This window comes from Gallus gallus, chromosome Z (genome assembly GCF_016699485.2).
Source record: "Gallus gallus isolate bGalGal1 chromosome Z, bGalGal1.mat.broiler.GRCg7b, whole genome shotgun sequence".
NCBI classification, from domain to species: domain Eukaryota; kingdom Metazoa; phylum Chordata; class Aves; order Galliformes; family Phasianidae; genus Gallus; species Gallus gallus.
Window position 1 is genome coordinate 11,541,561 of NC_052572.1, and position 16,539 is coordinate 11,558,099.

Here is a 16,539-nt window from a genome sequence, read left to right on the forward strand (position 1 = left end):
TCCAGTCAGTCTGACCAACTGTGATTTAGGTGACAGGGTATCATAATGTCATGCTTAGTAAATGAAAGGAAGGTGAGCACATTAAACACACACACACACACATTTTTAAGTTGAAATCAGGCCTGGGACAACTTAAGCATCTATTAAACTTTTAATTTTATTACATAATGTATAAACTTAAAAAAGCAAAGATGACATGTTTAGTTTAGCAGAACACAAGTGCGGACTGGCACTAAAAGATGACACCATGGATTTGATTTGATTCAGCAGGTAGAAGAGTTCAGTGCCAGTCCAGGCTAATTAAATCAGTGTTACACCAATACTCAGCCCTGTCACAGAACATTGTCTACAAGGTAAGTTGTCTGTACTGCTTTCCTTTATAACAAAGGATTTTACAATTCTTTAATAAAAAAGGTAGCTGCTTACTGATTATCTATTATAGATCTCTAACCCATCCTTGTTATTTAAATCAAGCATTCACCAGTAAATGCTATAACACAAGTGCAATTAAAATACAGACAAAACCAGTAGAGGCCACTCATGAGTAGGTCAGGTTTACATTTTGCTAAGTAGCAGTCAGGAACTTAACTGTGAAATGTAAACCCTAAATGAAATTATACTTTGGGTCCACAGGACTTGAAAACATTGTCTTTTAGTCTCAACATTCAGAATAAGAGTATCAGGAACACAACCGACTCAGGCTAATCTGTCTTCTTCAAAACATTGCAGCACAAATGTCTCTGAATAAGTAGCATATAGGATCTCTGCCAGGAATTTTTATCTATACAGCTAAACTGAATACCTAAATAAGACTTTAATCTCAAAGTTGGTGGTAAAGTCCTAGGAAATCATAAATTAATGTTACTGGCATTGTTTTTTGAATCTTAACACCAAGTTGATGAGCATACTGGACAGAAGGCACATAGGGCCATCCTTAACTGGCTATGAAGGGATTAGGAATAACTAAAACCTTATTCTATGCAGCCAATGTTTTAAAGTCTTGCATCTTTACATTTAGATCAATTTTGCATACCATTTTAGATATTAAGAGCTTTACTCTGATAGCTTTGAAAGAATATTTGGCTGTCTTGCTTTTCCTCTTCTGGTCTGCAGGCCAGATAACTCAAGAGAGGTGAATAAATTGGTCTACAGCACACTTAAAGGTGAAATGTGCACAACACAGTGATAGCTTATTTTTAACAAGTTCCATCAATACCAGGTTTTTCTTAGAACTGAAACCTGTTTCTAAGTTCTAACTGAATACAAAAACTAACATAGTGTAAGGGAAAAATCCTTTATACGCTTCCTACACCTATAGAAGTTTATATTTTGTGATTGGCAATAAATACATTGATTGGCCACACTGGAGAACATCCCCATTAGAACTGAGAACATCTATTACAGAAGTCTCTTCATTCAAAAGTAGTTTGAAAAAACTCACTTTTGGAAATAGATTTTTCCTAGAAGACAGGAAAAAAAAACTTTTCAAGTCATGTGTCAGAAGAGTTCCTGCTGTAGAAATCTTCATTTTGTCAAATTCTGCCCTCTCATCTACGCATTAATCAGCACAGATTTTCAAAGGCAAAGTTCACAGTTTCTCTAAAACAGTATCTAAAAAGTCACTTCCTCTTCTACAACCAGTTTTTATATAACATACATAATCAGAGGCACATAAAATTATCTTTGTTGTCAATTCAGTATCAGTAGAATTCAGCATAAATTTCGTGGGGAAAGTAACAGGGTAACATTAAGCATTATTTGCACTCTAACTACAAGGCTACTCCAAAAGTAATGCCTCCTCTCTTATTACATTGGCCTGTTTTGTTAGAAGTGGATATTGGTGGTATGGCAGTATAGGACTAACCTTCCCACCAACATCCCATTACATGTTGTTGAAAGATGGCAAGAGGGGCAGTCTGACAAAAAGGCACCTGACATGGAAGTGCAGATGAAGCAAAGGTATGCAACTGAATTCCTCCATGTGGAAAAAATAGCATCCACTGACATTCAGTAACACTGGCTGAATGCTTAAGGAGAACAAACAGTGGATCTGAGCACAGTGTGGTGAGTGGTGTGTTTTAGCAGTGGCTGCAGTGACAGTGGGTCATCTCTGCTGGTGCAGTTTTATGAGTAGGCTCACATTCATTGCTGATCAATGGTGGTGACTGTTGAGAAACTGTTTTGTAGCTGAGTTGCTCTATCAAAAAGTGTTATTGTGCTCTTTATACCATTGTTATTTCCACAGAAAGAAACAGGAGGGATTTCTTTCAGAGCAGCCTATGTAGTAGTACTCAGCTGAGCTTATTTCATTCTGCAGTTGTAAAGAAACACAGAACCTAAAATTCCAAATCATTCAACTTAAGGTCTGTATCTTTCTTTTTGATAACCAACTGCACACAACTGTGACTGGACACCTGGTACTCCATTCAGTGAGGGAGTATGTCTTAAGCACATTTTCTATAGTTTCATATTCATAGTAAAGGGCTCACTAAAAGCCTTAAGCTTCAAGTCTTTCTCTACTCAAAGAACAAAGGTAGGAACTACCTCACTGAAGATATGAAAGAGCTGGAAATTAAACCAGGCTTTCACTTTTGATGTGAATCTACAAAGTAGAAAAAAACAGTGGATGAGCCAAAAAATTTGTCATGAATTGTATGAAACTACAAAGTTGTAAAATTCTTGAAAAGCATACAAAAGATTTGTATTTCTATTATGCCAACATCAGGAGTTACCAAAATCTATATATCCTTGCACCAAATCTCTAGATTTTGACAGTCAGATTTTCTACAAAAGTGGATGCATGAAGATATTTATTTTTTAACCAGTTCCACAGTTATTAAAAAACTGTACATCTGAATATTTAATGCTACTGACTTAGTATTTAAACCCATCTACTTATGGTTTAAAAAGATGTTCTTTCACATTTGCCATACCGGTTAAAAAATGTCAATTTGCACTGAACTTAAGAGGTAAGACTTCAGATACATTTCTTATACACCAGATGCAAAAAGAGCATAAATAGGCTTCCAAGATATCCCCAACCCAAGGAATGAAAAGCACCTCAGTTTTCCTCCAATTTCTTTTACAACCAAAAAAAACCATCTTCCAACTTAATGCAGCATTATGATGTGCTGTCCTCCTCCAGGAGTTCTCTCTCTGGATCCAGAATTGCTTCAGCAGAAGACACTAGGGTCCTTTCATTCTTCTAGCAAAACAGTGCACAGTGCATCCTCCGTATCAATCAATATTGAAGCTATCGCGCCATCATTGAACTCAAATGACGTTCCTCCATCTACAACCATACATGCATCCCAACAACGAGAACGGACACAGACTCTGCCAACAGAAAAATAAAATCAAAATAGTTTAGAAGTGAGGTGGTACACAGAAGCACTCACCTGAACAAAGAGACTGTTTCTTGAATGTTTCTTTGCATGGGCCAGTAAATGCCGAGTCATGCAGAAGCATATGAAATAATATAATAGCAGAGAGGATTAGAGGACCTATTCAAATGCAGGCTGTTACACCAAGAGTCTGAGGACTCTTATAATACTACATCTGATAATGAAACTGGAGTTCAGGTGCATTTTTAAGCAAAGCTACTGATGATCCCATTTAATAAAGATTTGCTTACTCTTTCACAGAAAAGAAGTTTTACATAATTTAGCGTGATTTCAATGCATTGGCCTTCAAGTTCAGTGGAATATGCATTTAAAACTAGCAGTGTCTGAAATTCAAATACTTTGGATATTACTGTATTCTGCTGTGCTATATCATTATAAGTGAAATTAACACCTGTCAAGATTTCTTCTTTCAAATATATAACAAATAAGAATACTCTCTTTAATATTGTTCCCAACTATTATTTTTTTTTTTTTAATATTGCTAGATGGGAACCAGGAGTGATTTCAGAAAAGCTGCAAGACTGCAGTCTTACATAAATGTGCCTGACTGTTCCTGACCTAGGCCTTGGTATAGACATGTTCTGATCTCCAAGATTTAATCAGCAATTACTCCAGTGACTTAAATCTTTATGAAGATTCATCTTTCATAAAGATGAAAAACTTGAAAGCATGGCCAAATGTCAAAACTGAGCCAGTCTCTGCTAAGCCTGAAGCCTGGAGGCACATTCCTCCATTTCACTCTAGACAGCTAAAGTATCTCAAAAAAGAGAAAAAACAGCAATAACAAGATTTTTAGCACCAAGAGCAAAAGACAAACCATGAGAGGCAGCAAAAACTACTTTGAAGAGGAAAAATGGACAGATATCCCTCACAGGTATGTAGACATTTTTTTTTTTACTGCAGGAGAGTTTCTATAGTTCTGTCAACCTGGGATATACAAGAATTGATCTTATAGCACTTACAGATGAAAATTCAGTTATTTATTCCTATTTTAAACTCTTCTCTTAAAGTCTCTCAAGGTTTACTCAACCTAGAAACCTCCCAGATCAAAATGACTAAGAAGCAGTAAACATTTAAGACATTATAATTTTACTACTATGTCATAAAAGTTGCAACACAGTTGTGGCTCAAAAAAAGGAGAATTCAAGTCTCCAAAGTCAAACTCCGTTGTTTTGACACAAAAGGTTGAATTAACATTTGGTTGATATTGACACACTGTATTGTTCTCATGTGTTGCATATGTTTTTATTTACTTAACTAATAATGAGTTCCATAAAAAGTGCTCTATGTTAAAATGACTAAATTAAAGAACAGTTTAGTTTGGAAGGGCATCTAGTCCATAGCCTTCAACTCAAAGCAGGCCTTACTTCAAAGATAGATTATGTTGTTTTTGGTCTTTCCTTCTCAAGTTTGGACTGTTCCAAGAATACCACCAGTAGCCTCTCATCAACCTATTTTACTGTCAGACCGTTGTCAGTGAAAAGGACTGGAGGCTGGTAACAAGTGGTGTTGCCCAGGGGTCTGTCTTGGGACCAGTGCTCTTTAACATCTTTATCAATGACATCAACAATGGACTTGAGTGCACCCTCAGCAAGTTTGCTGATGACACCAACCTGAGCAATGCAGTTGACACAATGGAAGGAAGGGATGCCATTCAGAGGGATTTCAACAAACTTGAAAAGTGGGCATGGGTGAATATAATGAGGTTCAACACAGCAAAGTGCGTGGTTTTGCACATGGGCCGGAGGAATTTCAGGCATATATACAGACTGGAAGAAGTAGTCCTTGAGAGTAGCCCTGCAGAGAAGGACCTGGGGATCCTGGTGGATGAAAAACTTAACATGAGCCAGCGGTGTGCTCTTGCAGCTTGGAAAGCAAATGGTATCCTGGGCACCATCAGAAGAGGGGTGGCCAGAAGGTGATCAGAGGTGATTGTCTCTCTCTACTCTGCCCTTGTGAGGCCCCATCTGGAGTACTGTGTCCAGGTCTGGAGGCCCCAGTACAAGAAAGACAAGGAGCTGTTGGAAAGGGTCCAGAGAAGGGCCACAACGATGATCGGGGGTCTGGAGACCTCCCCTATGAAGACAGGTTGAGGGAGCTGGGCTTGTTCAGCCTGGAGAAAAGGCTGCAGGGTGACCTCATTGCAGCCTTTCAGTACCTAAAGGGAGCCTATAAACAGGAGGGGAGTAAACTCTTTGAAAGAGTAGACAGCAGCAGGACAAGGGGAAATGGTTTTAAGTTGAGGGAGGGAAGATTTAGGTTGGATGTCAGGGGGAAGTTCTTTACCAGGAGAGTGGTGAGGTGCTGGAATGGGCTGCCCAGAGAGGTTGTGGATGCCCCGTCCATCCCTGGAGGTGTTCAAGGCCAGGTTGGATGGGGCCCTAGGCAGCCTGGTCTAGTATTAAATGTGGAGGTTGGTGGCCCTGCCTGCAGTGGGGGGTTGGAGCTTCATGATCCTTGAGGTCCTTTCCAACCCGGGCCATTCTGCGATTCTGTAATTTTGTGAAAAATATTTCCTTATCAGAATTCTATAACATAAAGGTTATGACTGTTGCCTCCACTCTTCTGCTCTGAAGAGTCTTTCTGCTCTGTAACTTGAAGACAGTAACTGTATCCCGCTGCTTAGTCTTGTCTTCTTCAGACTAAACCAAATACCTTTTGACTCATTCCCGTATGTAGCATGTATTTTAGCCCTATAATACTCTTAGGGACCCATTCCTGAATTCACCCCAGTTTGTCAATGCCTGTTTCATAGTGAGGGCAATGGCATATGTGCAAAACTGAGCACATTGTGATTCTTTTATTCTCTAAGAGTGTGTGTGGCTCAGGTGTTATGAAAGCATAATGCAGCTTGGAAGCATTTTGTTCCTGTTCTTACTAGAACCATACTCAAGCCACTCAGAACACAAGCTGGTAGTTGAAACACTTCATGAAAAACCCGTGGGTTACCTACATACAGAAAATACACTGAATGGTAAATGTCTTCAGTAGCTGCTACAGTCAACACTTACTTCGAAGAGAAGCCACGCTGCCGACTGCTTGAGAAAACTCTGTTTACAATAGGTTCTCGAATGCTGAAAAACATCTTTGGTTCTTCTGGACTATAGAGCAGGGATTCATTGTAAGCATTTGTTACTGTAAATAGAAATCAGCCATTAGTTTTTGTAGATATAATTATTTTCAGAAAAACACATTTGTTCAGGAAAGAGCAGCTTCCCTTCTTAGAGATAATATGGAGTCTTGCCAGGTGTTTGATAGTCTTCACCTTTCAGGTGATTTTACAAGATGGTTCACTTCAGTTCTATTCCACGACTTACATTCACTAAATCTCTTCAGCTGAGTAACTACTTACGCTTTCAAATCTTAGGAGAACTGAAATGCTCATAAAGATCTGCACATACTAAATTACTGCTTTCATTTCAAGTCAGTTTTTCCACCAAATACATGTAAATAATATTTCTGAGAAAGATTAAAGAGGAAAAACTTCTTCACCTTGATGGTGACAGCACAGAATCAAACAGACAGAGAGGTTGTGGAATCCCCTTCTCTGGAACAACACACCTGGATGCTTTCCTATGTGATCTACTCTACAGAACCTGCATTAGCATGATAGTTGGACTATGTGATCTCCAGACCTCCTTTCTAACAGCTACAATTCTCTGATTCGGTAACACTGCAAGAGCACTAAAACAGCTGAAGTAGTGCTGAGTATATAAAAATAAACTGGTCAACATTATGATATCTTAAAGAAATTTTTGCCTTTTTCACTAACCTTTTTGAACTAGCTCTGTGTTCAGTGGCATATTCAAACTTCCGTGCTTTTTAGCTGTTGAAACAAGATTAAGAGCACCTATTAGAGAGGAGTATCTTTGTGTAAACTTAGCCAGTGATACCAGGCTGTTCACTCACCGATATTAAGGATTTCTTCAACAGCTTGATTTGCTACCTTGTTAATATTGTAGGACCTAAACAGAAAAGTAGAAGTCTTGTTTGGTAAGCAATAAAATCTAAGGAAACAAACAAAAACCCCAAGTACCTTGCATACAGATAAAGAACTAGGTTTCAGACAACTGAAAAATTAAGAATGCTGTTAAGCATAGGCAGACAACAGTTTTCCTCCTGGGACCAGATTCAGGAACTGACTGCAGCCTGTGCTGTACTGTGAACATCTCAGTTACCTAGTTCTCAGTGGATCTTACAATTCTCAGTCCAGGGCTTCTGTTATGGCTGTAGAACAGCTTAGAATGCAACAGACATCTGTCGCGAGTTAGCCACACAACACCAGGTTCTCATGCCAGAAAGATTTCTTTATTGCTGTAATGATCATGGTCATAATGCTGTATATCTCTCTATCTATATGTCTACTTTCTAAAGAAAGCAAGCAAATTCCGTAACAAGTCTTCATAATCAGCAAAGAGTTTATCTTATGTCTAGGTACAAGACATCCCTGTTTGTTCAGACCTCCTGTCTCCTTTCCAGAGCCTCATTATCAATGAGTCAGCATTTGACAAGGCCGAGCTGACCTCTCCATCTCCCACAGACATCCACATGACACACCACAGAAATGCCATGGATGTTTTTCCAAGCCTATTCCTCTTACACTTACTACCAGCCCACAAACCTGAACAAATGCTGAGGAGAAAATGAGATGCATGGTTGTTCTCTCTCTTAACTAGTTAACCTGGCAGCTGAAGAAGTACTTGGACATTTAAATTTAAACGCCTCGCAGATTGAAGAGCTCTGAAATCTCAACAAGACCCCTAAACCAGACACCAGTTACAGCAATGAAGATGGCAATCCTGGAATCCTCTGCTGAGATTGCTCAATAGAAAACATATAAGCAAATGAAATGCATAAAAACAGCTTTTGAACTATGACTGTATGTTCCCAAGGTACCAAACACTAGGAAAGTTCTCCTAGCAATTTGCCAGTTTCATTCTTGGCAGCCTCCAGGACAAAGTTACGCTGACTGAATACAAGATTCTGAGTTACAATGAATAGTAAAGCCCAGTAACCATGGTTACAGCATGAATATTCATTTTTCTGATTTCATTAGAAGCTTCAGTTTTAGTTCACCTTAGCTTGCCACAGAAATCCAGCTTGTTGTACAACCTTAAATGATAAGGACAGCCCAATTTCCAAATCTCTCTCACTGTACAGAAAACTAAACTGATCAGATTTGCATGTAGCACTGCAGCTTGTTTAAACTGCTGCTAAAATCTACTCCTCCTTTGATTAGGCTAGTATATATCCAGCTCTGCTTGGATATATGCTTTTTCATCTAAGAAGAATATTTTGTCAAAAAAACAGTGCCTTTTCAGTTAAGTTTGAAAGAGACTTGGAAAGAGAATGAAAAGATAGATGTACCAGGGGACACTTAAGTACAAGGTTTCCCATTGCTATTAAAGCTTCAGTCTTCATAAAGGTTTTCTGAGCTTCTTAATCTAAGCAGTTTAATTTTAACCAACAAGACTAGTTCAGAGAAACCTGCGAGGCAGAGCACGATCTCTCCCTCAACATCCCCAACCTCTCCTCTGTAGAGGGGGCATACAAATTTCTATGTAAAGTTGCAGGTAAGCTTTTGTCTCAATCCCCCAGCTCCTCATCCTTTCAACTGTTCTCACTATACCTACAAGGGAGAAATTCTCCTCTGAAACACCCAAGATAGCTTCAAACTATGTCTAACAGTGAGACTATTTGGACATAACTGATATACACTGATTACTCATAGCTCAACAGAGTCTTAATATGGACAGTATGCTTCAGCAAAATAAGTCAGTACAGTTTATCTGAAACAATATTTTGTATCAAAGCAGCAGCATGTACTTACCATGCTTTTGATCCTGTTCCTGTGCACACATTGAGCCCTGAACTCTTCTGCTTTTCCCAAGGACCATCATCAACTGATATCTCATAATAGGAGGCCCTATGAAGCGAGAATTTAAAACTGGGTTTGCAGGACTTAAAGTTCTCCCTGAATAAGACAGAACACACAGCCTTATCAGGCACATAAAAATTTAGAGGGGATATTTTCAAATCTGGATGACAATTTCACAGGCTTTGTTGAGTACTTCCAATTTGGTAGCCACTTTTCACTCAGTTTTATAGCAGGTTTTATAATGGAAAAAAGCAATCTGCAGCATGAAGTTTTAGACAATTTTCCTTGCAGGTACTTTTAATATTCAATTCCATGTGAAGAACTCTGTGGATCATTTGGCAATGACTTTGCATAAAAGCAGGGTTTGCTGTACTTAGAAATGAAACTGCAAATACATTACCTTCCTTGTATAATTGTTGAACTACTGCATAAACTGTGCTTATGCTGTGACTGGGTCTCAAAATTATATCAGGAAACACTAAGAGTAAACAATAGCACAGCTTTAAGCTGAGTTCATCACTTCAGTAATTAAAAACCCACTGTGATTATTCACAAACAACTTTAGTTTTACAACATTCAGCAGGTTTTTGAGTTTCTCTTCAAGACAAATTCTTCCTAAAACTCAAGTGTTCAAGTCTTGGGGCACAATCATCATTCTGCATGGTATTATTGATGTATCAGAGGATTCCTCATCTTAGGCCTATTACAACCAATCTCTCTCCATAAGCTTCAGAACTTCCAGGCATATTTATGAACTACAGTTGTTGATGCCTAATATAACTAGTATAGTACAGTCCTCAGATAGATAACCCCTTGGAAACACATCCCATTCACTGTGTTCAGCATGACTAAACTTCTTAATAAAAGAAGTTTACTGAGCTTTTAGTGATTGATGTTTTGCTCTGGACAAACTAAAAATACAAAACTTGTAATACTTTCTTGTTTTCTTAACTGACATTTGGAAGATGCATCTAGTGTTTTGTCTTTTTATGCAGCATTTCAGCCTTAAAAATAAAAATTTATTTGAGCCTTAAAAATGAGACCTATCTGTATGACATCATTATTGAAGTCTTCAAATCCAATTAACACAAGATCTATTACTAAAGATTTGTTCCTACAGGCATTATGTTCTTCATTGCTTCTCAAATATACTGAACTAAGGAACACAATGTATTTATGACATTCAGATGTAAAGGGCTACTGTAAAGTGTTGGAAAGCAGCTTTGTGGTCCTCTATCGTTGTACATTAAATAAACCTTTTAGAATCTTGATAAAATTGTATTTGATTAGTAGACAGCAATATATGTATCTGTTTGAGACTAATTCCTTCTGCCAGTCTGTGGCTGCAGTCCAGATGGAAGATAAAGCACTCATGGAACATTTATACTGTTTCCAGCAGCAATCACAGTGTCCCAGGCACTGTACAAACACAAGAAGATGTTACAAACTAAGGTTTAAAAAAAAAAAATACAGAGTTAAAAGGATATAAAATACAAGTAAAAGTTTGGCCAAGTGCTGACTGAGGATCATGTTTTAACTCCTTCCTCACAGCCCCAATCATATTCCCCACATCCTTCTTGTTATCGTTTGGCTAGCAGAAATGCATTTATCTTCAGAAAGGCCAGTCATGAAGGTAGATTGCATAATGCAGTACCATTATGTGATACAAACTGTCTTCTCAGAACAAGGACATTTTCTTGACAGAACAAGGCTTCAGCCAAATGCAGGGCTTCAGAGGTAGGGAAAGAAGTTCTTATTAGTATTTCAGTTTGGTCACACTAGGCTAATGGAAATATATTTAAGAAGTTCAGAAGAGTAGACAATTAAAAGTCATCTTTTGAAACCTTCAGTCCATGGTAAAGACAGTAACTGAAAGTATACGATTAGGTAATAGCTAGCCAAGAAAATAACAGACAAGAAAAACAGAGGAGAGAATGGCCAGACTGGAAAATGGAAAAACAGATGCTTACAACACTGCACTTTACACTTAATCTCTGAATACACACTTCATAACCAACAACAATCCAGCCTCCTGGATTTTAGACTGATGGACTAGAGCAGAAACTTGACAGCAAAGACATTATCACTGATTGCCCACTACAGCATCATGAAAAGAAATGAAGTTGTGCCCTGCTGCAACAAAAAAACTATTAAGCATACCTGGATGAAAGAGATTCCCCAATGAAGACTTCATTGAGTGCTCTCACTGGTAAAAGATGTGGACCAGAAACATCAGATCCTGCAGATATTGAAGAGAACCATGTTAAATCGTGGTTCTAAAGCCACGATTTTCAAAAACAACCCATGATTCATTGGAAGACACGCTTTACTGCCCATGTTTGCATTTAGATGTTGTTTCTCAGTGTCCAATTTTCATTTCAAGGACTCACTTTTTTCATCAGTTTAGTCTGTACATAGTTACAGTCCTTTAGTGGAAACAACAAGTATTTGAACCAAGGTCAGTAAACCAATGCCACACGTTTTCAGACATTGCTTTGTCTGACAACCAATGGGCAACCAGACTGATTATCTCCTCTACTAGCTTAAAGTCACTGACAGTGACTTAATAAATATTTTAGATTAAGTTCAAAGAATTAGAATTTACATCACAGGTAATGTAAAGGGATTAACAAATACTTCATAATGAACAGGATTTCTCAGTGAGGAAATACAGGACTAGATAAATGAGGCTCTTGAATTCTCAGTCCAGCTTAAAGAAAACAGATGAAGGTGTTTGATGACCTAGGTTTGTCACTTGTCTTTTTTCATTTGCTTGCAGACAGAGTGACAGCTTATTTTTCAATTGTGAGGTAATATGCCTCAAATTCAGTAGAAGCGAAGTGTCTGCAGAGACACTTTCAGCTTGGACCAGCTAAATTCATGGTAAACCGTTCCTATGGTAACCCCAAGTAATCCTAAAAGGCACCACTTAGTAACAACCTAAGGTATTTTGCCAGCAGGTCATACTATTTCAAGAAATCTCTTGAAACTGTTAATGTTGAAAGCTAATTCTAAATATGCAAGTCCAGAACAAACATACAGAAAATGACCATACTCCCATCTAAAAAACCCAGAGTCTGAACCTTGAGCTAACAAGTATCGTCTCTTCCTGCTTCTAAAACAGTAACCAGACTTTAAATACCTCAGCTCTTACAAATCTCTGCCTCCTATTCAGAGTTATCACAGCAAAGTGATTATTTTCTTGTCACAGACTTTAACCTACTTTGATCCTGGAATCTTTCATTTATATGAGCTCTGCTGTGTTGCTCTTGGCTTAGCTGCTGTTCGTGTAAATCTACAGGGACAGGGTTAATACCAGTTCCTTCAAGATACAGTCGGATTCTTTGTCGCCACTGCCACCTTAGAGAGGGGAAAAGTTTTTATCAGTACCCAAAATATTCACTGTAGAATTAGTTAACATCAGAGAGTCTTGAAGACACAAGAGTTTTACCAGTTCATTCACAAAGCAGAGCATCTTATGATTAAAGACTAAATACAAGGTCACATTTCAAGTTTCATAGCTTCCACTATCGATTCTCTACTTATGAAGTTAATCGTATCAAAATGTTAATACTTTACACTTACCAAATTGCCAGCTGATGTTTTTTCTATGTGTAAAATGAGATGACACTGGCCAAAAGATGTCTGTAAAAGTTACATTATACAGAGTCATGCAGAATTGCAGGTGCTGGAAAGGACCTCAAGAGATCATTAAGTCCAACCCCCTGCTAAAGCAGGTACCCTACAATAGATCACACAGGTAGGCGTTGAGCCAGGTCTTAAGTATCTCCCATAGAGGGAGACTCCACAGCCTCTCTGGGAAGCCTGTTCCAGTACTCCATCACCCTTACCATAAAGAAGTTCTTCCACATGTTTGTATGGAACTTCCTATGTACAAATTTTAGGCCATTGCTCCTTGTTCTGCCACTACACAGCACTGAGAAAAGCCTGACCTGATCTATTTGTCTCCCACCTCCGTTTGTATACTTATAAACATTTATTAGATCCTCTCTCAGTCTTCTTTTCCCCAGGCTGAACAGATCCAGGTTACTCAGCCTTTCCTCATATGGGAGATGCTCCAGGCCCTTAAATATCTTCATGGCCCTCTGCTGGACTCCTAGAACATCCCTGTCTTTTTTGACTGGAGAGCCTAGAACTAAACACAGTATTCTGGACTGACCAGGGCAGAGGAGAGGGGCAGGATCACCAACCTGGACCTGCTTGCCACGCTCTTTTTAGTCCACCCTAGGATCCCATTGGCCTTATTTACCACCAAGGCACACTGCTGGCTCATGGCCAGCCTGTTGTCCACCAGGAACCGCAGGTCCTTCCCTGCAGAGCTCCTCTCCAGCAGGTCATCCCTTAATTAGTACTGATGCATGTGGTTATTCCTCCCCAGGTGCAAGACTCTACACTTGCTTTTGTTAAACCTCATCAGGGTCCTCCCTGCCAATCTTTCTACGTGTCAGCCACGCCTCCCAGCTTCATATCATCAGCAGACTTGCTGAGGGTGGACTCTGTCCCTTCATCCAGGTCACTGATGAAGATGTTGAAGAAGATTGGACCCAGCACTGACCCACACATAACATATCTTTTTAAAAATGTGATCCTAATTTCTGAATGCATGACTGATGCAGTGAGTCTGAGAACAACAAGCACTAAGGAATTTATACAACAATGCCTGCTCTACTTTTATCATTGCTTGCTTGCATTCAGAGATATCCAAAACGCAGCTTTATTCATCCTTTTATTAATATGGGCAATAAATACTTCATATATTAAATAAATTCACCTGGCCTGGGAATTCTAGAATGCTTAAGAGTGGTACAGAAGAAGAAAGAGGAGGATATAGAAATAAAAGCCATTCTTCCTTAGGCTGTTAATTACATCATTTAGATTTTTTTTTTCTTTCCTAGAAATCAATTCGTTTTTCCTCTTATAATTTAGAGATTATATAAAATAGAAATACTACTTTCATTTCAGAAAGAAAAAAATATAGAACTGTACTATTACATCCCTATTCTGAGACCCTGTCACACTGCCATCACAAAACAAAGGTGGTCTGATATAGCTTGCCCTTTATAAATGAATTGGATGGATTGTTACATGGAACGAGCATGTTACATGGAATGCTTACAGATTCTTCAAATAAGGTGACTTTCCCACAGTTCAAGGATAAGGATAAAAAAAAATCGTCTCTTTCCAGTCTCCAGCACATACATCACCATCCTAATGGAACTCTGAGCCATCAGATGTTCTTTCAGACAAGTTGATCCAGGTACCCACCTAGTACAAAGCTTCTTTATGCTTAAAGCAATCAGAGAACACCCACTCAAGTCCTTGCTTAGGAATATTAGTTTTCAAACTTTCTCTGAAACAGTAATCAGAAACATCTTTTCTGTTTTGCTCTGGTGAGGCTTTAGTTCTGTTAGAGCAACAACAGGAGCAAAGCAATGAACATTTCAACATGGCATCTGACAGAATGTTTCAAGTGGCTAAAGTAGCAAGGGACTTTAACAGCTTTAACTAAACAGCTTAGCAAGATGGAAAGTTAAAAGCTTCTGTTTTCTAAGCCTTAGGACATTTGATTTGAAAAGTACCTTTTCATTTAGTAACAACTACTGAAACTACCTTAGTTATGTATAATCAAACCTGATGGCTATATTCACCTCATTCTAGAATTTTTCATGGCACAAATACAAGAATGCTTCAAGCTACAAATTAAGCATGATAGAAGTACAAACAAAAATACAATTGCAATACATTATAATGTGAATACTTGCTTCTGTTTGATTGCTCGCCATCACAGAACTATTCCTGGAATGTTAACATGCCATATGTCACAGTTTGGCCTGGTTCAGTGATAAGGGGGTGAAGGAACCCAGAGACCCACAGCATAGAAAAGGAAGCGGAGCAAGGGGAAGAAAAAAAGTTAGGGAGATGGGCCTAGACAAGGAAAACAGAGGCAACAAGCTAAGAGGAAAAAAAAGCTTAATTTACTAAATATAATAGCAGAGCATGAGATAATACAGTACAACAGGATTGGAAGTGAAGCTAATAAATCAAAAAGAGTTTCCAAAACTGAAGCCCTTACTCTAATGCTGTCGGCAAGACAGCTAGGGAGCAAAGAGAGCAAAGAGCGCAGTCTCGCAACTGCCAGTGTACTGCATGATGTTATGATGTGGAATACCAATCAAAAATCATGAAATCAGGACACCACGGAACGATGTCTCTTTTTTTAAATAGGGGACTGTGAAAAACTCTCCCCTAGTTTGTCTTTTAAAATTCAAATTGCTTCCTCCTTAGTTCAGGTGAGTTTAATTATTTTGAGAATATCTAGTATTGACAGCATCACACTTTATAACAAGGAAAAGCTTTCCCTACAACTACTCTAGTAACAAAATTTAAGTCACCGTACCTTAATCCATTACATCAAACTGACCATTTCCTAACTGCATAGGCTTCATCAGCTTCTATTAGCATTACTAGCCACTGTACTACAAATGTTTCTGAGTGCTGAAATACATAAAGCAACACATCCCCTCATAAGACCACCGTCCCTTGTTTATGCATTTGCTAAGTCAGAAAAGAAAATCAACTGGTGAAGGTCATGCCAAATGCTGCCTTTTTTTTCTAGGAACCACTAGCCAAGTTTATCCTTTACAGTCCAGCATCACTCTTAACAACACATTTTTCAATACAGTAAACATTTACACAGAATTAATTATTTGAACCATTACAATTTTACTAAGTATCACTTGTTCCTTACAGATCACACATAATTAAGCATTATCCAATCAGTGTACTGTAAAACAAATAATCGGTGAATCATACCTGAACTCACCACGATAAAGCTTCTGTAGTGCTTCAGGAAATGAGTGTGTATATCTCACAGGCAAACACAGGTGACCCTCTGATCTGGAAGCAAAAAGAAATAGACACTGGAAAATGACAGTATACCAATATCTGATGCCTTAAAAAAGAAAGTAAAAAAAAGCCTTTTTTTTTTTTACATAAAGCAAAGCAAGACCTTTTACTTTTACAAGCTTGTAGTATTACGCAAACAAAGTACATCAGCAACCACACCCATCTTTCAGCTCATGTAGCATACAGGAGAGGTGACGATCTCACTTCCATTTTTCTCCTAACAAGGGGCTGCTCAGCTAGCAATCCTGCAAGAATGTAGATGTACTAAGAGTTCTTGTCACTGCAGTTCTAGGCAAGGAATTCAGTTAAAAAACTTTGCCAGTTAGAAAC

At 38.5% G+C, this 16,539-nt stretch overlaps 1 protein-coding gene across 2 annotated transcripts in view; it reads right to left on the reverse strand.

The window, feature by feature from the left end:
* Window positions 1-139: 139 nt before the first annotated feature.
* NADK2 (NAD kinase 2, mitochondrial) overlaps window positions 140-16,539 on the reverse strand; it is a 33,000-nt gene continuing 16,600 nt past the window's right edge. Inside the window, exons 5-12 of one of the 2 annotated variants that reach the window (XM_425010.8) lie at window positions 16,117-16,200; window positions 12,506-12,642; window positions 11,443-11,521; window positions 9,235-9,330; window positions 7,314-7,369; window positions 7,177-7,230; window positions 6,416-6,539; window positions 140-3,336 (exon numbers count right to left, since the gene is read on the reverse strand). In XM_425010.8, coding sequence (XP_425010.3) covers window positions 3,198-3,336; window positions 6,416-6,539; window positions 7,177-7,230; window positions 7,314-7,369; window positions 9,235-9,330; window positions 11,443-11,521; window positions 12,506-12,642; window positions 16,117-16,200 — 769 coding nt within the window. In that variant the 3' untranslated portion in view covers window positions 140-3,197. Of the gene's footprint in view, window positions 3,337-6,415; window positions 6,540-7,176; window positions 7,231-7,313; window positions 7,370-9,234; window positions 9,379-11,442; window positions 11,522-12,505; window positions 12,643-16,116; window positions 16,201-16,539 lie in introns of both variants that reach the window. The other variant, XM_004937188.5, reaches the window with a different exon arrangement.